Consider the following 23,225-nt stretch of genomic DNA (forward strand, 5'->3'; position numbering starts at 1 on the left):
CAGCGGCCCTGATGCCAGTCTGCTTGGACAGACGGACGGACCACTGGTCCTCTAAGTGGGGTCCAGGGGGTCCCTCTGCTTGGACAGACAGACGGACGGACCACTGGTCCTCTAAGTGGGAAGATGGGGGCATTCATCGGAATTATATGTGTGACAATTACGCATCTATAAAACGAATGATCGTGGCAGAGCCCTGTAAATGAACACTATGCATTGTTCACATTTCCAAGACTGCAAAGTGTTCTAAATCGTTCCAAACAATCACTTTCTGATCTGAGCTCTTTCTCTGTTCTGCCTGCCCTGCCTCCTCCCACAGCTGTTAAGTCTCCTAAAGAGATTAATTAAGACAGCCCACAGTTTGTTTAACGAGTCCCCGCTAGCCCTGCGGCGTGGAAAAGAGTAACATCATTGGGAAATGCGCGCTTCGCATTCCAAAAATAAAACAACTTTGAAATACTATTGAGGGCATGTGGGCTGTTTCTTCACACCAGCGTTTTCCAAACTAACCCTTCACTTGTTGAGTCATTGACACATCAAAAGAAGACAAATTGATATGCTTCTTTATTATACGATTAATCAAAATAGTAACAGATAGCTTAATCTCTCAGAACAAAAGTTAGAACATAGTTGTAGCCCTACTGTTTTTCCCACAAGCATCACCTCAGGTTGCTTTTTAAGTGTGGAACTGCCTCCATATAAGCTATAGCACACCCAGCACACATTCCACAGCCAGCCTGCCTGGGATTAGTGCCATGCAGAGAGGCTTATGCTGAAACAGATATACTGTAGTGGAGGAGAGACGCATGGAGAGAGAGAGAGAGAGAGAGAGAGAGAGAGAGAAAGAGAGAGAGAGAGATGCTCTGATATGGAAAAGGAAGGAGAAACTTTTAATGTTATCTCTTACTTACAGCCTGGTCTGGAAAGAGAGAGAGACACACACAGACAAGTTTGTGTGTGTGTGTGTGTGTGTGTGTGTGTGTGTGTGTGTGTGTGTGTGTGTGTGTGTGTGTGTGTGTGTGTGTGTGTGTGTGTGTGTGTGTGTGTGTGCGTGCGAGAGAGAAAGAGAGAAAGCTAAAGGAAAAATTATAAATGAAAAAAAGAAAATCAATAGGCCCACTGGCCCAGGAACGGAGAACCACTGTGGTTTGAATATATAGGTGTGAGAGAGAACACAATGATACAAAGCCCTTCTTTGGAGACGGTGTGCCACCACTCAAAAACATCACTTCCAATCTAAAGTCAGATGAAATCCAAAAAAAAAAAGGTTTACCTATCTGCCTCTCCAGGTCGGCGGCCTCGTCCGGGGAGGCTCGGGGCAACACCCCCGGGTCACTGAAACTGGTTCTCAGCAAGGTGCCCAGAACAAACAGGAACAACACGCCACCGATCACCGGGATGGCCGGGGTCAACTGGAGAGCCAGGTACGGACAGCTGTGGGAGGAGGAAGAGGACATGTACAGTAGTCAGGATAGTGTGATTTGTATAACACATTTTCAGTCTTCTACAGGTTATGAAAGTACAGAATGTATGCTTTCAAATGGTGTGTTATACATTGCAATAAACCGTCTCTGTCCTTTCTCTATACGGAGCCGGACACATGTCTGTCCACATGTCCTCAAAGTGGACACATGTCTGTCCACATGTCCTCAAAGTGGACACATGCCTGTTCACATGTCCTCAAAGTGGACACATGCCTGTTCACATGTCCTCAAAGTGGACACATGTCTGTCCACATGTCCTCAAAGTGGACACATGTCTGTTCACATGTCCTCAAAGTGGACACATGTCTGTTCACATGTCCTCAAAGTGGACACATGTCTGTCCACATGTCCTCAAAGTGGACACATGTCTGTCCACATGTCCTCAAAGTGGACACATGTCTGTCCACATGTCCTTAAAGTGGACACATGTCTGTTCACATGTCCTCAAAGTGGACACATGTCTGGCCACATGTCCTCAAAGTGGACACATGCCTGTTCACATGTCCTCAAAGTGGACACATGCCTGTTCATGTTCACATGTCCTCAAAGTGGACACATGTCTGTCCACATGTCCTCAAAGTGGACACATGTCTGGCCACATGTCCTCAAAGTGGACACATGTCTGTCCACATGTCCTCAAAGTGGACACATGTCTGTCCACATGTCCTCAAAGTGGACACATGTCTGTCCACATGTCCTCAAAGTGGACACATGTCTGGCCACATGTCCTCAAAGTGGACACATGTCTGGCCACATGTCCTCAAAGTGGACACATGTCTGGCCACATGTCCTCAAAGTGGACACATGCCTGTTCATGTTCACATGTCCTCAAAGTGGACACATGTCTGGCCACATGTCCTCAAAGTGGACACATGTCTGGCCACATGTCCTCAAAGTGGACACATGTCTGTCCACATGTCCTCAAAGTGGACACATGTCTGTCCACATGTCCTCAAAGTGGACACATGTCTGTCCACATGTCCTCAAAGTGGACACATGTCTGTCCACATGTCCTCAAAGTGGACACATGTCTGTCCACATGTCCTCAAAGTGGACACATGTCTGTCCACATGTCCTCAAAGTGGACACATGCCTGTTCATGTTCACATGTCCTCAAAGTGGACACATGTCTGTCCACATGTCCTCCAAGTGGAGTAAAGGAAACCACTGCTGGAAGCAAGCCAACAACATTTAATTTAGGAAGTGACCTACTACTGTGTGACCACTAATTAATGGTCAGTAGTCATTCTAAATCCCTTATAAGTCCGACTCCACCACACGCACACACACGTGTGCGCATGCACACGCGCACACACACACACACACACACACACACACACACACACACACACGCTTCCATCAGGCTTTTACTAGGCATCCTAATCTGATCTAATGAGAGATAATTCAGCGTAATCCTATTAAATGTGTGATCACGTACAGGTGGTTATTACAGTAATCACATTTAGCCTGATTTCGGGGGGTGTGTGTGTGGGGGGGGGGGGGGTGACAAGCAGAAAGAGACAGAGAAGCTGCCGTCCTGTCATCACATGAACATGTGGAACCCGTGTGTTGCTTTTGTTTTCTTTGTGGGGGGTCATTTTCCCATTTTCTCTCTTGTACATATATCGTTTGTATTGGTATTGTATTATTGTGTTAATTTTGTTAATGAATTGAATTACATAGGACCACAATAGAAACAAACAAGTCCTCCTTTTTGTGTTAGTTTTTTTTAGCCTCAAGATTCAAATTGGATTAGCAAATTATTACATAATCGCCTAATGACAATTTGCATAATCGGCATTCGCCGTGTTGGAAAAAATTAAAACAAGTAGTGGAAATAGCAGATCTACAAGCTCTCACAACATGTTGCGATGTGACGTGTCAAAATGATATCCATTAACAATCCAGCGGACAGCACTCTATGGAATGCTCCCTAAATATCCTCTTTCATCACAGTGGACCATCTGATGCTGTGCACACATTAATACCTCTTGGAAAGGAAGCAGTGCGTCTGCTGCACTGAGGCTCAATGATATGGAATGGAGGGGAGAGAGAGAGAGAGAGAGAGAGAGAGAGAGAGAGAGAGAGAGAGAGAGAGAGAGAACGCACACGTCATGGTAGAGATTCAGGTGGAGTTGTTGTGTGGTATAAAGAAGACCACACATCTTTCTACCCTAATTGAAAAGGGGTGCAAAGGAGTATGCCAGTTTATCTCTCCATGCCATAGTAAAGGAAACAACACGCACTACAGACTACATTGCATGCTTCCAACTTGCATATTTACCGTACAAATGGCATACCGTATGTCATTTGTATGATGCCATACTATTTTGCTGTGATGCAAATGACATCCTCCACTTTTCACCACACACACACACACACACGGGACATGCTGCCACCTGCACAACTGGCAACCTGGACGAGCACCTTTCCAAATGTTTTCTTTTTTCTTTTTTTTGCCAGACATTTAATTAATGTAAATGCTATTGCATTTTACAATATTTTGTGTCAAAAAATGTGTTAGTATGTCCCGTCGTTTGATTGCGTATGTCCCGTGGCAGCGTATGACGTAATGATTACTTGTGCTTGATATGGCAGTGGTGTCAGATTACATACATTATACATAGGGGCATTACCTTTAATCCTCCCGACACTGAAACATATCATAATCGCTGCCACTCAAGTGACTACTAGCTAATCACATTCACAGCCTGTCATTTCAGGGCCTTACCAATTCAATCAAAGGGAGCTTTATTGGCAAGAGAAAAGTAGTCTGATTGACCTACCGAACGTCCCCTTCTGTGGTGTCGGTTCACAGGCTCTTCTTCGCAGCCTTTTTTCGTGCATTCTGTTGGCACTGCCGCCATATGGTGGCATGGAATCGGTTTTAATAAACGTCACCATGAGGGGACAAAGTTTCTTCCTGAGCCTGCTGGGAGTGTACACATGTTAAGGTTTCACGGTGATCAGGCTTTAGTTTAGACTAGTCATAAACCTTAACATAACCACAAGCACGGGAGCAGCGCAGTTCGAGCGGTAGTCCGACCATTGTTTCCGCATGTCGGACTGTTGGTGTGTCTAATCTTAGTGAGCGTCCCGCAAAGTCTGGGCTTCTATGTGGATCTCTGCCGTCATGGTGATGATGTCATAGTGAGCATGTCATTGTGTATGCTAATCGGTGACAGCCCTGCGCAAATCTGCATTTCTGGGCTTGCACTGCAACAGTTTATGTTGTGTGTGATGTCAGACCTAAGCTCCTTCTCAGCCTACATAACATGTGAATTGTCTTTAGACTTTCACTTAGTGTCAATGCGAGGTATAAAGTTTCTTCCTGAGGTTTATCCCGAAGTATATCCTGGGATTTCCTGTCCAACCCCAAAAGAGGAACTTAGATCTCTAATTCTCATCACAGTCCATTTATAGCTGCATATGACGATGGAAGGAAGGAGTGAGGCCCACTATTTTCCGACTCAGGGGTCTTGTTCTGAGTGTCCATATGCCTGTGCCTCCACCTTCCTACATGAACCCATGAAGAGGAGCCATGATGACCTCTACTGCCCAACACTGAGGAATGAACAGATCCCTTCAGCAGCCTGTCAGCAAATCAACTGCTCTGTAACCAGCCAGAAACAAAGAGACACAGATGTACCTGAATCCAACAGTCATCAGCAGATTACCAGGAATTTAGCTCTGGCGGGAGAAGGACAGACAAATCAGCCGAGTTACACAGGAAAGAAAACCCACAGCTGTAAACAGTGTGACAAGAGTTTCAGTAGGTTAAATCATCTGCAGGCACACCAGCGTATCCACACTGGAGAAAAACCATACCACTGTAAACAGTGTGACAAGAATTTCAGTCAGTTATGTAGTCTTAAGACACACCAGCATATCCACACTGGAGAAAAACCATACTACTGTAAACAGTGTGACAAGAGTTTCAGTCATTTATTTAGTCTTAAGACACACCAGCGTATCCACACTGGAGAAAACCCATACCACTGTAAACAGTGTGACAAGAATTTCAGTCAGTTATGTAGTCTTAAGACACACCAGCGTATCCACACTGGAGAAAAACCATACCACTGTAAACAGTGTGACAAGAGTTTCAGTCAGTTATGTATCCTTAAAACACACCAGCGTATCCACACTGGAGAAAAACCATACCACTGTAAACAGTGTGACAAGAATTTCAGTCAGTTATGTAGTCTTAAGACACACCAGCGTATCCACACTGGAGAAAAACCATACTACTGTAAACAGTGTGACAAGAGTTTCAGTCAGTTATGTAACCTTAAAACACACCAGCGTATCCACACTGGAGAAAAACCATACTACTGTAAACAGTGTGACAATAGTTTCAGTCAGTTATGTAACCTTAAAAAACACCAGCGTATCCACACTGGAGAAAAACCATACCATTAAAAACAGTGTGACAAGAGTTTCAGATGGTAAAATCATCAGTGTCTAACCTGACTACGCTCCAGGTGGCGTAGTTGGCTATAAATGGTAAATGGTGCATTTATATAGCGCCTTTATCCAAGGCGCTTTATATAGATTGTGCATCAATTCACCCATTCACACACACATTCATACACCGATGGCGGCGGAAACCATGCAAGGCACTAGCCAGCACATCAGGAGCAATTTGGGGTTCAGTGCCTTGCTCAAGGACACTTCGACACTAACTCTGGGGGAGCCCGGGTTCGAACAGGCGACCTTGCAGTTGCCATCCATCGAGCCACTCTACCCCTGAGCCACCGTCGCAACTATAGATTAATTAATACCGCCCTGTTACACACACACACACACACACACATACAAGTAAGACGCCTGGGGGCGAGAAGCCACCTCGCCCTGTCGCGTGCAATGTCACGAGACCTGGGCAGTGTGCACCTGCACCATATAGGGCTTTCCCCATGTATGATCCACTGACTGACTGACGGGAAATGCATGATTCCATAGTTAACTGTGACCTTTGCGGCAACCACTGTGGTTATCATGAGACTGTCACAATATGATCATATATTGGCATTCCCATTATGGGCTTAATAGTGATCACAGTCAAGGATCTCCATATCATAGCATAACAGGGGACGGCAGCGCCCCTGGCGTTCCCTGGCCGGACGACGGCGCTGGCTGGTGTCTACTATGAAACAAAGTTTCATAGTTAACTGCGACGGCAGTCTCCTCTGTGAGAGTGTGGAGGTCGTGCGGCTGTTACGAAGGCTCTCCACGTTGGGGGACCGACCTCGAGACTACATTACCTGAATACCCATATATGGGCATATCAACACTGACACATCACTCTGACCATCAGACTTGCAAAGCATAAAAGACAGCTCTCAGCTTCCAAAACTGTCAAACAACGCTCATGGTATCTTCAACGATCTCAAATCCTACAGGACCCAAGCAAAACAACAGGATACAGGACAGTCACACAGCACATATGACACAGGACTCAAGATACCACACTCAAGACAGGGGCTGACACAATACCATCATATAACATTCCCATATATGGGCTTAATAATGATCACAGTCAGGGATCTCTATATATGGGCATAACAGAAGGCTTTCTTATCTTTATTTGTAGTTGTTACGTCCCCACCAAAGAGGTCCAAGTGGTATTTTGTGCAAAAGTGCATTATTGGCTATTTCCCCTAATATGAATTCAATTCAATGAATTGAATTGAATTACATTGAATTGAGGCATTGGGGTGTTAATTTGCTTATTTCCATCACTAAAAATATTATTATTATTTAGAAAATAAGCGAATTAGCACAAAAACCCAACCACCAATGAGGGCTTATATTAGGGGAAATAGCCAATAATGCACTTTTGCAACTACAAATAAAGGTAAGAAAGCCTTCTAGCATGGACTTCTCCTTTAACCCTCTCCTATGCACCTGTCACCTGTAGGTGTGTAAAAGCCTTGCTTTTTATATAGCACACTCCAACAACAAGGCATTGAAGGCAAGGCAATGCACAATTCTTTACACAAAACATCAAGCAAAGGAAACGCATTATAAAAAGTGCTCGATGAAAGGCAATGGCAAACAGAAAGGCATTAAGCTGTGATCTAAAGGAACTACGTACACGTGACAGCATGCCTGCAGTTTTCTGGGTTTGTTCTACAGATATACGGTATGTTGAATACAAATCTGCTTCTCTGCGTTTGGACCATTCCCAGATTGACCTGTGAGGTCTGGGTGGTTAATGGAATCGCACAAATATCATAAATCAATTTTGGCTCTTTATAAACCAACCAGGCCTGGATGTAACCTTTCCCACTGGGGGGGGGGGGTGTCAGGAGATGCTTTGCGGCGCGGGCGGAATTGGGAGGTTAAATCCACCGAAATGCATAGAAAACTATGTATTTTACCACAGTTATCTATAACACACAATCATCCATCTATTTTATTTATTTTTCTATTTTTCTTTAGTTGTGAGCCACAAGATTTGTATCTTGTACAGGCCTTATATTAAGCAAGTATAACATCAGTTGTCTGCTTTTCTGTGAAAGCCCTAACAAATGCTTCCTTTTAAGTTAACATATTTGGATTCTACCAGAAAGATAACGCCATAAATCACGCACAGTGATTTCAACACTTGTCATAGGCTAGCAGCACACAGCAATGACAGAATGCATGCATTGACAGGGAGCGTGTGAAATACACAACACAAACGTTAGCACATTTTTGTTTCTTTCCTTGTTGTGTCTTGAAATGAGCAGGGAATTTATATTTTTTAGTTGTAGGATGCAAAAAGCGGTCTGACTCAGAGATTTTTCTTTTTTGAATGATGAAATGGGGTTGGTTTGGTGGTGGTGTGACAGTTGTAGTTAGTAGCATAGTAATAAGTCATATAAGCACTTTAATTTGAAATATCTTTGAAATTTGGGATTTCTGTATGCCATCATGTTTGGTGGGGCAGTCAGGGCATTTAGGGGGGCATTGCCCCCCGTGCTCATACCTACTGTATATCCGGCCTTGAAACCAACAGTTGTATTTTGAAATCAATTATCTTGACACATACAGGGAGCCAGTTTAAGAAAGGGGCTTAAAAAGATAAAGAGAGAGAGATAAAGAGAGAGAGAGAGAGAGAGAGAGCGAGCGCAAAGAGGGAATGGGGGAAGATTCCCCCATTATTCCATTAAAATAATGTTGAGCAGCAGAACAGTAGAGCCTAGGACAAGCATTACGGCCTTTCACCAGGCACTTAAGGCTGCATTTGCTCATTGAACTGCCATGGGAGAAATCAATGAAGAGCATCTAAAGGCTATAGATCATAAGTGCATGACAGCACTGATCTATCTCTCTATGATGGGATGGGGGGGGGGGGGGGGGTTCTCGAGGATTATGGCTAAAAGGATAATCCTGATTATTTTGTTTAATATTGTAATACCGATAATTAATCACGAATATTGTTATTGTAATTTTGGTGGGGAAAGATGCTGGCCATCATTTAGTTGTTTGTTGTTTAAGCCATATAATACAGTTAAAATGTTGGTTGAATACAAGGGATTTGTATAGAAAGGGGGCGTGTCTGATCAAATTAATATCAAATATCAAAATACTGTGCGTGCAATCAGATGTACAAATGCCTTCTAAAGTAGTTCTAAAACTTTAACTTTTTTGTGTAAAGGACCCCCAAAATGATATTTATTTGGCTGCGGACAACCATCTGAAAATGTTTTGTCAGGTAGGTACCCCTAGAAGAGAAGATTTGTTATAAAAAATTATAAAAATAAAAAAAACACTTTTTCAAAAAGAATTCAGAAATGTGCAGATATACAAACTTTGTGCCACACTGCAAGCTTGTACGTCTTCAATTCTTGAACATCTCAAGAGGCAAATACTGTACTTTTACTCCACTACATTTATTAGACCTTAGTTACTTTGATTATTATTACGAAAAAATACATTAAACACTTCAGGCCTATATACATTTCAGCCATTTGAAAATAGATGATCTACAAGCTCACAATGTGACGTGACGCACTCCAGACTTTTTACTTATAACTAGTTCCACATTGCAGTATTGATACTTTTACTTAAGTAACAAACATTGAGTACTGTTTCCACCACTGCAGAACAGACCACCAGAACATTGGGTTGTTGTCTGGGACATCAGCAGGGGTCCTCCAGAGTCCAGGCAGGACCTTGTTCTCACACACTCACACACACACACACACACACTGCGACAACACGTCTCCAACGGTCCTCGGCTCGCCGGCTGAGCCCTCAGCGTGCCGTGCTCAGTAAACAGATCTACAAGCTCGCAACCAGTCACAAATGTGACACGTTGTGAGCTTGTAGATCTGCTATTTGGATTTACGGCAGGCAACACCAGCCGTGCAACTATGCATAAATGAGGCTTTAGACTAGATCCCCCGTGGTTTGTCTTTCTTGACATGACCCTGATCATCATGTACATTAGCTTGTTTATTTGGAGTGATGTGCCTTGCGTCGCTCCCTCCAACAGGGATGGGACGACATGAAGGTTTTACGTCACAATTACGCGATTGAAACGCGATAACCAAAATGTCTCTGCTGTCTGTCTGGAAGAAACCACCTAACTCCAAAATGTTCGTTTTTCACGAAATGAAAAAACAAGTGGAGGTTTGAAGCGCTATTTAATACCTTTCATTGGTAAAAAAATTTAGCAACGTTATGCTTAAAACTCTTAAAATGCCACTTTTGTTAATCACTTAGTTGCACCCCAGCATCAATCAAGATGGGTGGGGGGCATTAGCAAAAAAAAGCAGATCTATAAAGCTTTCAACGTGTCTGTTTGTGGCACATTGTGAACTTGTAGATGGGCGACAGCTTCTAGGCCCAAAGCCTAGAAGGCGAGCCCTGGGAGGATCCAAAGAGCCCTGTCCCGAGGCTTATTGTGGGAGTCCACGATGTAACTGGGAGCCTGTCCATGTGAAGGGCTTTAAAATGATCAATAAAATATTAAAATTAATTCTGTAGCTCACGGGTAGCCAGTGTAAAGTATACAGTAGACCAGCTAGTGCGGGTGTAACATGGACTCATCTCTTAGTGTTAGATAGTAGTGGCTACTACTAGTGTGCAGATATTAAAATAGGGTTTATAGTTAAAATTAAGGGACACAATAAAACGACCTCTGCATCCACGGGATGCACTACTGTACTGTTTTTTATTCTAGTTTATTTTGCTAGCTTTAGTTATAATAATATAATTTCTTCTTCTGTTTTCTACATGAATATAACCACATTATAACCATATCAAATGAAATGGGATTTAAATGCTTCACTTTGCAAAATATGACTCCTAACGTCTTTGTAGTGGGACTCATCTAAAAGACCATCCCTGCATCCCGGGACTCATTACATTGAAAACCTATTTACATCACTGCTAGAATGGACAGGATGATTCTACCGTGACCTCGGAGCACCTGCAGCAGCACAGTGACCCAGTTTGAGAAGCTGGCAAATCAAAATGTGGGTGAACTGTTGTGGCTGTGTTTGGGTTCAGTGCCAAATGAGGAACAAAACCTATGCTTTCAGAAAGACTTGTTGGTTTGTTTTTTGGGCCTGCCAGCGGGGGAAACAAACAGGACAATAATGGAAGTATTTTTAATCAAACAACATGAAAAATACAGCGGAAAACGGGTGCCAATCATTTACAAAGGTCAGCTGCTTTACTGTCTGCAAGTGAAGAACTTTAACAAAAAAAGATCCCCTCTTGCTCCCAGCCTAGAAAATGAAACTTTCACTTTCTTTTCTTATGTCAAGAGGCTCACCACCACGTCCGTTACATAACACATAATCATCACGCAATCTTATTTTGTGGTGATGTATTTTTTAAGTGAGAACAAGCTAGCAGAGTTCTGCTTCGTGACTTCCCTGTTAAACTCAAGCTACGCTCGTTGCACAATCCATGGACTAAAACTATAGAAAATCTCAGTACTGAAAAAAGAACGTTGGCACCCCGCTGGCCAACGTTCCAGGCGCATGCCACCTATACAGTAGGCTTTGGCCTGACAGTGCGTCGCGTGTTCGAGTCCCGTTCATGATGACCTTTGCTGCATGTCTCTCCCCTTCTCTCTCTCCCTCTTTCCTGTCTCTCTTCACTTGATACTATCAATAAAGGCAGAGAAGCCAAAAACAAATCTTTAAAAAGAAAAAGAAAATGGAACGTTGTTGTACCGGAAATAACCGGAAATAGACGATCTACATTCTACAAGCTCACAGCATGGTGACGTGTTGTGAGCTTGTAGATCTGCTATTTTCAGTGTGCGACATGCTTCCACAGAAGACATGTTGGCTCCAAAATGACTGAAATCAGTCTTCTTCAATCCATGACAACCCGAGGACTAGGATGCCATGTCCCCCACGTTACACACACACGCCTCACACACACACACACACACACACACACACACACACACACACACACACACACACACACACACACACACACACACACACACACACACACACACACACACACACACACACACACACACACACACACACACACACACACACACACACACACACACTAGGGATGGCCAACCGATAACCGTTAGCCGTTAACCGTTAATTAATTGGTTACCGACAACACTAACGGCTAATGTTTTACCGATAAAAAAATATATATTTTATTTTGAAGCGCCGAGAGCGGGCACCGCGGCCAAGCCCCTCTTTCCACCTGCACTGTCAGTGCAACCACGCATGTGCCGTGAGCCGTGACTTCCACTTCCCCCAAAACAAAAACACTGCATGTAGTGGAGGAGGGAAAAAGAGGAGGGAAAAAGAAAAAGAAAAGACGAAAAATGAAACAGCGCGCCAAAAGAAGTACCGTTTGGCAGCACTTTACACAAAATAATGCTGATGAGGTAACTTGTAATCTGTGTAATTTCACGATGAAATATACCTCCAGTACTTCAGCAATGAAGTATCACCTGGAAAACCGCCACCCAACACCATCGGCCTCGGGTGCAGCAGCACAAGCAACCCTGCCTGGCATGCTAGCGTTCGCAGGGAGGAGATGTGACCCAAACAAAACAGAGGCGATCACACAGAAAGTATGCTCTATGGTTGAATGGGACACTATGCCAATCAGTGTTGTCGATGGTAGGGGGTTTCGGGCATTGATGGGCTACGTCGAGCCCAACTACCACATTCCATCAAGGCAGACCATCACCCGCCGCATTCAGGCACGATTTAAGTTGGGAAAAGAAACGCTCAAATCACAACTGGATCATACCGAATCTGTGGCTATAACGACGGACTGCTGGACTGCACTGACCACAGAGAGCTATGTGACAGTAACAGCGCACTATATTGATGAGGAATGGAACGTTAAATCAGCCATCTTGTTGACACAGAGCATGCCTAACAGACACACGGCAGACAACTTGGCAGCCAAGTTGAATGATTCGGTGGAGTTATGGGGATTGGCCGGGAAGGTGTGTGCATGCGTGCATGATAATGCTAGTAACATCGTCTCGGCAAATTCCCCCGCCCGGGTGACATGGGACTCGGTTCCCTGCTACGCACACACACTGCAACTAGCAATCAGCGATGGCTTTGCCCTGTATTTGCAACGAGTTATCGGTGCAGCAGGGCGACTTGTTGCGCACTTCAACCACAGCACCCGTGCCACAAAGGTACTGGAGGAAAAACAACACTCGATGAACAAGCCTAAACACTCGCTCATCCAGTCATGCAAAACCAGATGGAACTCGGTGTATGATATGTTCGAGAGACTTCATGAGCAGCGGTGGTGTGTCACCGCTGTTCTATCCGACCGAACAGTAACAAAGCTGACGGATGCCAGAACCCTTGAGCTAAAAGATGAACACTGGCAAATGATTGAAGATGTCCTACCTGTTTTAAAGAAGTTGAAAACTGTGACCACTGTTATGTCAACAGAATCAGAGGTGTCAATTTCAAACATTTACCCCATCACCTTCAGCCTCCTGAACAAACACCTAGCGAGCTCCACAGATGACACCCCAAAAGTGGCAGAGTTCAAGGCCAAGGTAAAAAAATCCCTGCGGGATCGCATGTCAGTTGACACGGCTGACTTGGTCTCAAAACCAGCCCTGATCGCCACCACCTTAGACCCTCGCCATAAACACCTGCCTTCCTTCACACCAAGGCAGAGAGACGCTGCAACAGCCAAGCTGAAAGAAATCTGCGCTAACGTACAATTGGAGAATGCGAATCAACAGGCCGATGATGAAGGTGAATATTATTGACATTTATTGTATAGGCTATATACATTTTTTTTGTATACTTTAATTACTTTTTGTGTTATCCCTTTAGCACCACCACCATTGTATATAATTTGTAGTTCGTACTGCAGTACACAGTGACAGGCACTATTTGCAAACTGTTCAAATTTAATAAAGTATTCAATCAATTAAAGGTGTCGCAGAAATTGGCCCTGCAACTGATGAAGAGGAGGAGGATCGCGAGGACGAGCCGATGGCTGCTGCTGCTGCTGTGGATAAGGAAAGTGCCATGCGTCAGCTCCTAGGAGAGGACTACAACCCGCTTGGAGCAGCTAATGATTCAGCGACAGAAGTGGACAACTACATGAGAGACTGTCCCCCCAAATTGGAAAGTAACCCACTTCAATGGTGGAAAGCAAACCAGGCCCGCTTTCCGAGGCTGGCCATATTAGCGAAGCGTTACCTTTGCATCCCTGGAACCTCGGTGCCATCCGAGAGGGTGTTCTCTGAAGCGGGTCTTGTAGTCAATAGACTGCGCACAAGGTTAACCCCTGAGCATGTGGATATGTTGATTTTTTTGAATAAAAACTGTTAAACAATTGGGACAGGGACACTGTGATGCTGCTGATAAGGTAGGCCTGGTCTTTATTTTATTTTGTTAATGTGCTACTGCGGCTGGCAGTGGCTATTGGCCTGTGGCCCCAGAGCGTCAAACTCAAAGCCTAAAGGCGGCTATAGGCACAGAGCAGGCCTGCCCTGTTTATTTTATTATCCACTCAAGTATTCCAATTTGCTCTCACAGTCACACTGATTAATATATTTTTTCGTTTGACAATGTTTTGCTGTTAATTACTATATACCCTTCAACCGTTGTAACTTGTTCAATTATTTTATATTAGTTTTATTTATTTTAGTGTGTCACGTTTACATGGGACTGGGTCGTTGATGTTCTGTAATTGGCCTCAATTGGCTGTGGGCCTGTGGCCTTGCGCTGCTCAGTGTGCAATGCATGCGTTTCTACTTTTGTTGAAAAGCACAGAACTTGCCGATTTCATTTATTGTTTTGTGTAGGCCAATGCTTATTTAGTAGGCCTATTGTATATTAGCCTATATAGGCTATTCCTAATCCTTCCTGACCGGTCAGCGATACATGTGTGCGTATACTGTAGCCTACGCACTAGTGCACTGATTGACAGCAGGCCGCGTGACCGGCAAGATTATTGTATAATCCTCCCGTTTCACTTCTAAAATAAACACCATATTTCTTATGGAAAACAATGTGTGTAATTCTTCTTCTTCCTCGTTGTAATATTGTTATGTTTAATGGTTAATAGTGCACGGTATATTTGTCTATTTTTAATGGGTAAAATAGCGCATTTTTTTCTTAACGGATAACGGTTAATTAGCCGGCAAGTCCTGGCGGTAACCGGTTAAGACAATCTTTCCATTTGGCCATCCCTAACACACACACACACACACACACACACACACACACACACACACACACACAGCTCTGAAACATGCCAGAACATCTCCACTATCACACAGCCTGCCTCCGGTTGATGTGAAGTGAACCCAAAGTGAATTATATATTATGTAACGGGTGCCGCAATTGTTATTTCATTCACCCAAAACATACATTTTGTACCCGGGGATCATATCGTTTCGAGAAATGAGCCGCAAATCTAGCTTGTTTTGAGACAAAAAGAAGAATCAGAGATATTATGATTCTAAAAACTGCGTTCCCATAGACAGCACAAGCCAGCAACATTTTTATTTCAGTTTAGTTTTTTTTTTCATCGCACCGCAGTCGTACGAGTGCGTACAGGACACAGTTGTGAACCGTAATCAATTGATATTAATAAAGGCGTCAAAAGGCGATCTCGGTGTTAAATGAGTTTTTCAAACATATATCAAGGTGTTGCACTTTTTCTTGTACAAAATATCAGTGAAAACGGATGTCTAGGACTCTCCAAAATGTGAATGGTGGCACTTCAGCTTGCACTGACTGGGTCAGTTACTGTCATATCAGCCCTAGGGATTATCAGAGATCACCCTCTCCGTCCTTTTATCACTGCCCTCACCCAGGGCCAATAAAAATGTCTTGTTCTGTTGGCTAATTCCTGTAAGGGCCCGCCAAATTGGAAAATGTTTCCATCTGATACTAATACTAGGCGACAAAAGTCTTGAGCTGAGTGTGCTCTGTCAATAGCCTTTGCTTTTATATCAAATATCCGAGACGATTAAGATTTTATGGAAGATGCTTCTGAACATATTGCTACTTTGACCACTTGAAATGCTCTAATCTTAAAATGATAACCGAAAATAGCTTATCTACACTACAGCGACGCACAGAGAGCTTGTGGATAGGCCATTTTGACTGCACAACATGCTGCCATAGAAAAACATGCTGACTTCTATGGAATCCAAATGACTGAAATCCGTCATGGCGCTGAGGGACTTCGGACGACCATATAGGGGCTTAAGTGGTTAAACCGCTTTGTTTCCATGGCGACCAAAAACATCCTCTGTCATGGTGAATTGATGGGAACATGGTTACCGTGGAAACGACCAGGAATGAGGTGAAACCGCCACAGTACAGGGAAAAGAACACATCATCCTCAGGACGACACAATGTCAAGGCAAATTACATGTACAGTAAACGCTTACGCTTTCTTTATTTGTTCCAAACAAACTATTCACAATTCTTGATGAACATTGTTGCTGTCGGGCAGAACACTTGTATCTCCATATTTCATCTTCCTTCCCAAACTGGGGGTCTCTTCTGGGTGTCCCTGGCACAAAGCAATTTCCAACAGGGGTCTGCGGCCAAATATATATCAATTTGGGGGTCCAATTGGCATGAAAACGTTTGAGAACCAATGAGTAAACCAATGAAAATATTTAACAAGAGCATGCAACTACAGAATAAACTAGAACTGCACTCTGTCGAGTGCATACTTGCTTGTTGCACACTAGTAGGCCATAAATGGCCAACTAGTGCGCAAGCAGAGCGCGCATGTAATGTTTTCGCCCGCTGTAAACTGCCAAATCTCAGTATCTCTGTGAAGGAATGTTTGAAATGATTAATGTTTAGATGTCATTATTTGCTACCTACTATACATAAACATTTAGTATTAAGTATGATTCTAGTTTCTATCTATATAAGAAATACTGTTTTATCGTTGTAGATATATTCTGGATCCCTTTTTTTTTTCAGAGAAAAATAAATCACTTATATGTGTTGAAAAAAAAAGGTATATAAACTGAATTAAAATATGTTATACAGTATACTTTTTCTGTAAACGGTGGAATCTCAATATCTCTGTGAAGGAACATTTGAAATGTGTAATTATTAGGTGTAACTATTTACTACCTATCTAATTTATGTATGTAAACGCCTATAAAAAAAGTATATAAACTGAATTAAAAATTTAATTTTAATTTTAAATCTATTTCATGTTAGACTATAGTGATATTAATACTAAATCATGGTCAGAGTAATATGTGTCTCTAACTTCAATTTCTATAATAATACTTTCACATTATTTTGTTAAAATATACATGATCTAAAATATTTCCGTAATCTGTAGTTGGATTTGTATTTAATTGTTTAAAGCCTAATTTTGACATGTAGGTCTTTATACTTCTTTCTATCTTAGTATTATGGTCTTCATTGAAATCTCCTATTATCAAAATTGCAGAAGTCGGAGATGATATATACTGTACCATGTATTCGAGAAATGTGTTTAATTTTGAAAGCTCTGTTTTAGGTGATCTGTACATAAGAATGATATATAGATTTTTATCTTTTACATGTATACATATATGTTCTACTTTCTCTAATATCCTGCTTTCAGTTGGAATTTCTTCAATGGAAATATCTTCTTTTATAGCAAACATAACTCCCCCACCTATATCTTTTTCTCTATATCTTTTCCTCATCCGCAGAAAAACATCAAATCTGTGCCCGTATTGCTGGATCAATGATGACGAAATGACCATATTTCTTACGTCATCATTTAGAGCTAGTCATACACGTATTTCTTACGTCATCATTTAGAGCTAGTCATACATCAAATCTGTACCCATATTGCTGGACCAATGATGACGAAATGACCATATTTCTTACATACACACCACGTACTCTAGTCCCAGCAGATCAGGCACAATTTGGTAAATTATTTTTTAATTGATTATGTATATAGTATACGTATGACTAGCTCTAAATGATGACGTAAGAAATATATATAGTATATATATAGTATACTGTATAAAGTGTGTAGTTGTAAGTTGATTAGCGGTATTCTGTGGTCACTTTGGTCCAAAAACCGTGACAGCCGTTCCGCCATTTCAGGACCCCCCCAGAAAAACATCAAATCTGTGCCCGTATTGCTGGACCAATGATGACGAAATGACCATATTTCTTACGTCATCATTTAGAGCTAGTCATACACGTATTTCTTACGTCATCATTTAGAGCTAGTCATACACATACACACACATTTGAGGCTTACGCAGAAAAACATCAAATCTGTGTCCGTATTGCTGGATCAATGATGACGAAATGACCATATTTCTTACGTCATCATTTAGAGCTAGTCATACACGTATTTCTTACGTCATCATTTAGAGCTAGTCATACATCAAATCTGTGCCCGTATTGCTGGACCAATGATGACGAAATGACCATATTTCTTACATACACACCACGTACTCTGGTCCCAGCAGATCAGGCACAATTTGGTAAATTATTTTTTATTGATTATGTATATAGTATACGTATGACTAGCTCTAAATGATGACGTAAGAAATATATATAGTATATATATAGTATATAGGCATATACTATATATGTATACATATATACTCTATACTCTATACTGTATAAAGTGTGTAGTTGTAAGTTGATTAGCGGTATTCTGTGGTCACTTTGGTCCAAAAACCGTGACAGCCGTTCCGCCATTTCAGGACCCCCCCAGAAAAACATCAAATCTGTGCCCGTATTGCTGGACCAATACACGTATGTGTATGACTAGCTCTAAATGATGACGTAAGAAATACGTGTATGACTAGCTCTAAATGATGACGTAAGAAATATGGTCATTTCGTCATCATTGGTCCAGCAATACGGGCACAGATTTGATGTTTTTCTGGGGGGGTCCTGAAATGGCGGAACGGCTGTCACGACAAATGGACCAGGCCGATCACATTACTTGCGCGCTCTGCTTGCGCAAGTAATTGGATCCATTGGAACACAGGTGGTTCTTTACATTTCCGGAAAAACGGTTTTGGACATACAAGGTTTCCACCTGAGTCCTGACAGCAACGATACGAGATTGCGGAACAAGCGGAACACGATGGAAGTCATTACTACGCCCAAACTACAGAAAAAGTGTGGCTTGAGGTTTGGGTGGGTGGGCCTGGGGGGCTGTCTCTCTATTGTGTCTTGGCATAGTTCTAGCCGTCCTGGTTTGCAGTCTCTGGGACACGGGGTAAATACTGTGGCTAAGAGAATTGAATTACTCACATCCTCTCTCATCATATTCATAACACTGTGTGGCAGACAACAACAGCGAGGCACACACAAACATGGTTTTAGTCAAACCACTCCTAGGCAAAGGATTGCATTTTTTTTTTTTAACAACTTGCTTATCCACATCCAACATTACACACACCTAGTGTATATGGGACAATATATGCTACTGTATATGCTATTTTTGAACATTTTAGAAAAATCACACTCATACATAGCATGACCCAGATGATATATGGCTATATGGGGGTCCTTTACATGGATACGCTTGTAAACCCCTGGTCTAGGGCAAATACTAATAATAATGTAACAAAGGAGAAAACAAGCCTTTCTGGGTTTCATGTAAAAAGCAGAGCATTACATTTTGACTCTTTAGTGTAGTTCAGAGCCCCCCAATTTAGTCTAACATCCATGAACCCCGGGAGCGCTCCGGGAACTGAAATTATGGAAATAAAACTTGGCATGAGACAGATGACTATAACTCAACACAGGAGCGGAACGGCTTGGCAGAATTCCTTTCCTCTGATATTGCTGCGAGTGCAGGCTAACTGACACAAATAGCATAAGTGGTCCATTTGGTTGCAAAAAGTGCACAGATAGTCAGATACTGGTATATTGAGAGCAGGGCTGAGTGAATATGCACTGTGAGCTGGAGGAGCATGGAAGGAAGCGAGGCCACTCGGGGGAATGGAGGCTCTGGCACTGTGGAGCTTGTTATAGAAACCATGATTAACCCATTCTGACCACCATTCTAACGCACAGAAGAATGGTGGTTCTTTAACGCATTTCGACCTGAGATCAGATTCTAAAAATGTCTTTGAAATCCTGACAGTTTTCAAAAATAGCAGACCTACAAGCTCGTAGCGCAACACTCGGTGGCGCGCTATGAGCTTGTAGATCTGCTATTTTTCAATAGCTAAAGCATAACATAATGCTAACACCAAAACGGGTTGCCGCCCAAAATGGGCTAAAGCCCAAACTGGAGACTCTGGAAGAGAACCGAGTCTATGAACAACAACAACAACAACAGCCTGATGACTCTCTGTGGATCTCAGACCTCATATGGTCAGCCTGTGACATAGGCTAGGACAAAAACAAGATAGGTTGGGACTTTCCAAAATTGAGATCAGCATCGGACCCAAAGATCTGGCCCCGTCGGGCTCCAGTAGTAACTTACAATAAAATACAATTAAAAACAAAGGCAGATATCCAGATATTTACAATAGAGGGTATGCGCGTGACATCATCATCATACTTGGAAGATATGCTGGAACGCCTACTGAGTGACTGAGTGGCAAAAAACTACTTTCTGGCCATGACAGCCCAAACATCCAAACAGAAAAGTCCTCCTATCTGATTAAACAACGTTAAATAGACCTTGCCAATCACTTTATGCATGCACATAGCCTCTATTGATGAACTCTCTGCTCTCTTGGATATTGAAGCCCACTGCTAAATTGAGAGAGGAGAGGTAGATGCAGGCATTCAGACACCTCAACTAAACTCTCACCCTGTTACACAATGTGGCTTGTATGGATTAAAGGCAAATCACAATACAATATCACGACTGAAACATTTGTATGGTCAAGACAAGTCCCAATGTGCGATTTGAGAAACAGTGTGAAAGGAGCCGCCCACACTAGAGCCGTTTCCTAAACAATTAACACAATATGTAAAATGATGATGTTTAGTAATATTGTTCCTGCCGTTCTAACCAGGTGGAGAAATCACAGACTTCCATAAGACCATTATGGTCTTATGGAAGATGCTATTTAACTTAAAGGCTATTTTTGCATCGCGACATGCTTCAATTTACAATTACAATTCAGGCATTTAGCAGAAACTCTTTATCCAGAGCGATTTACAGTAAGCAAGAACAAAACATGGTAATACATCAACTACATAAAAAGTAGTCATCTAGGATCATACGTAAGCTAAGAACCAGTGGTATATCTATATAATTAAACTATGCGTATACTATAGAGTGCTGTCTGCTTCCATAGAAGACATTGAATCCATGGGCATGCCTGTGTCTCTCCTTCTGCAAGGTACTCAGAAGAGACCTCATAAAGGCATGCCATGATTTCAAGCGTCGTTAAATTTCCCCTCGGAGCCACAGGTGGAGAAAGGGTCTCTCTCCTGTAAATCAACAGACTGAATTAATAACCACTGAGTCACCAGAGAATTGCACATTTACATTTGGCCAACTTTCAACTGTTTTATCTAAAGCCAGAACTGATGCCAAATCTTTCTTAACCCATTCTGGGACGGGAACCCCTTTTGGTGTTTTAAGCATTATATTATACTTTAGCTATTGAAAAATAGCAGATCTACAAGCTCGTAGCGTGGCAACGAGTGCCGCGCTACGAGCTAGTATTTTTGTAAAATCTTGAAAATGTGGCGTAAATCTTTTAATATACCGGTATATTCTTTCAGAGCGAACGTTTTTAACTCAAATATTTGCTTCTGGGGGTCCCTGGAACAACATAATTTCAGCTGGGGGTCGGTGTATACATATAGTTCTGGGGGTCCTTGACATGAGTTTGAGTTTGAGCACCACTCGCTGAGAAACATGGATTTTTCAGAAAACTGTCATGACATTTTTTGAACTTAGTCTCAGGTCTAAATGGGTTAAAGGCATAACTATCCCTTTAATGACACCCCCAAAATGACTTTTTTTCCTATCGATTACGCACCCCATGGAGACTTGGATATTCTTTTGTTTTTGTTGCATTCCTACGCCAATAACTTGATGACCAGCTGTGGTTTCCTATGGAGACATAAAAGGAGACTCTTTGCCTACGTGTATATCTGTACCTAATTGGTGGCTTTAATATACACTATGTACAGGTGCAGAGGGCCAAATAGTTAAGCCATCTTTTATACTATATTCTATTATGATATTGTCGTCCTATTTATTCTAGCGTAACTACTTCTCTGTACTTGTTCTCTCTACCCATACGTGTGACTTTGTTTCATCATCACTGCTATGACAACAACTTAAATACCCTCAGAATCAATAAAGGTCTATGTCCAATTGTCCATATCTATTCAGAGAAATACAAGTTGTATATTTGAGAATTTGAAGGTACTTGGCTTGCTGGCAGCGTGCACAGAATAACTATCACGCTGATTGGATTGGGGTGACGGGTGAATGCATGATGATCTACTGGCAGCAATAATGACGACAGACTCCATCTTACGAAGGGTTTGGGGAGATAAAACATTCTATCTCCGGAGCCAGCAGCCTCCTTCATGACAAAAAAAGTGCCAGCAACAAAACATAAAGGTTGCAGTAATGTGGCTTTTGAAATTGGCCTTGAAACGGAATACTATTATTACTCAGCTTTCAATTATAATACGTGTAGCCAGGAATAACACTAGATACTAGATAATAAATGGCTTCCCTTAAACACTCCTGAAAGAACTGCAATGCTGCGGAAATAAGTAACAGTTGAAAATACAAATTACTTATATTTTTTCTTATATTTTTTTATCATTTTTTTCACTCAGTGTCAATTAACTAATTATCTACCGTAATCCTGGGCTCTACACTCCCTCTGCCAACATGGGGAGAGCATGCATGAGGAGTCCAAGACGCTTCTTTTCAACTGACAGGGGGGGGGGTTTCCCCGGCCGGACGTAGCGTGTGGAAGGAACACGTTATTCCGACCAGTTCCTTTCTCCTCCATCAGGCGCCCCGGCTGGCCAGGGGGAGGCAGTTTAGCGACCAGGATTATAGCTAAAATGTCGCTCATCAGCTACTTTTGACAAAACAGAAAACACCCTAGTATAGACTAGAGCCCTGAGGGACTCCGTTTAACCATATGCTGGGTTTAAGTGGTTAAATGTCCAACCGCCGTACAATGGAAGAGCTGGAGACAACAAATCCACTGGCTGAAGGATTTTTTTCTTTTCAGTTTTTGTAGGTCCATGGTTAACCTCAAACTCAAGCTATTTCACAATCTGAAGCAATATCTCATCAGATGATTGG

At 42.4% G+C, this 23,225-nt stretch overlaps 1 protein-coding gene across 4 annotated transcripts in view; it reads right to left on the bottom strand.

Moving 5' to 3' along the window:
• Positions 1-23,225, bottom strand: part of LOC310877572 (palmitoyltransferase ZDHHC14-like) — an 89,202-nt gene that overhangs the window by 41,952 nt on the left and 24,025 nt on the right. For all 4 annotated transcript variants that reach the window (XM_083791489.1, XM_083791490.1, XM_083791491.1 and 1 more), the window contains exon 3: positions 1,271-1,431. In XM_083791489.1, coding sequence (XP_083647615.1) covers positions 1,271-1,431 — 161 coding nt within the window. The remainder of the gene's footprint in view (positions 1-1,270; positions 1,432-23,225) is intronic.

The sequence above is a fragment of the Protomyctophum parallelum genome (assembly GCF_964188405.1).
Source record: "Protomyctophum parallelum genome assembly, chromosome: 20".
Taxonomy (NCBI): domain Eukaryota; kingdom Metazoa; phylum Chordata; class Actinopteri; order Myctophiformes; family Myctophidae; genus Protomyctophum; species Protomyctophum parallelum.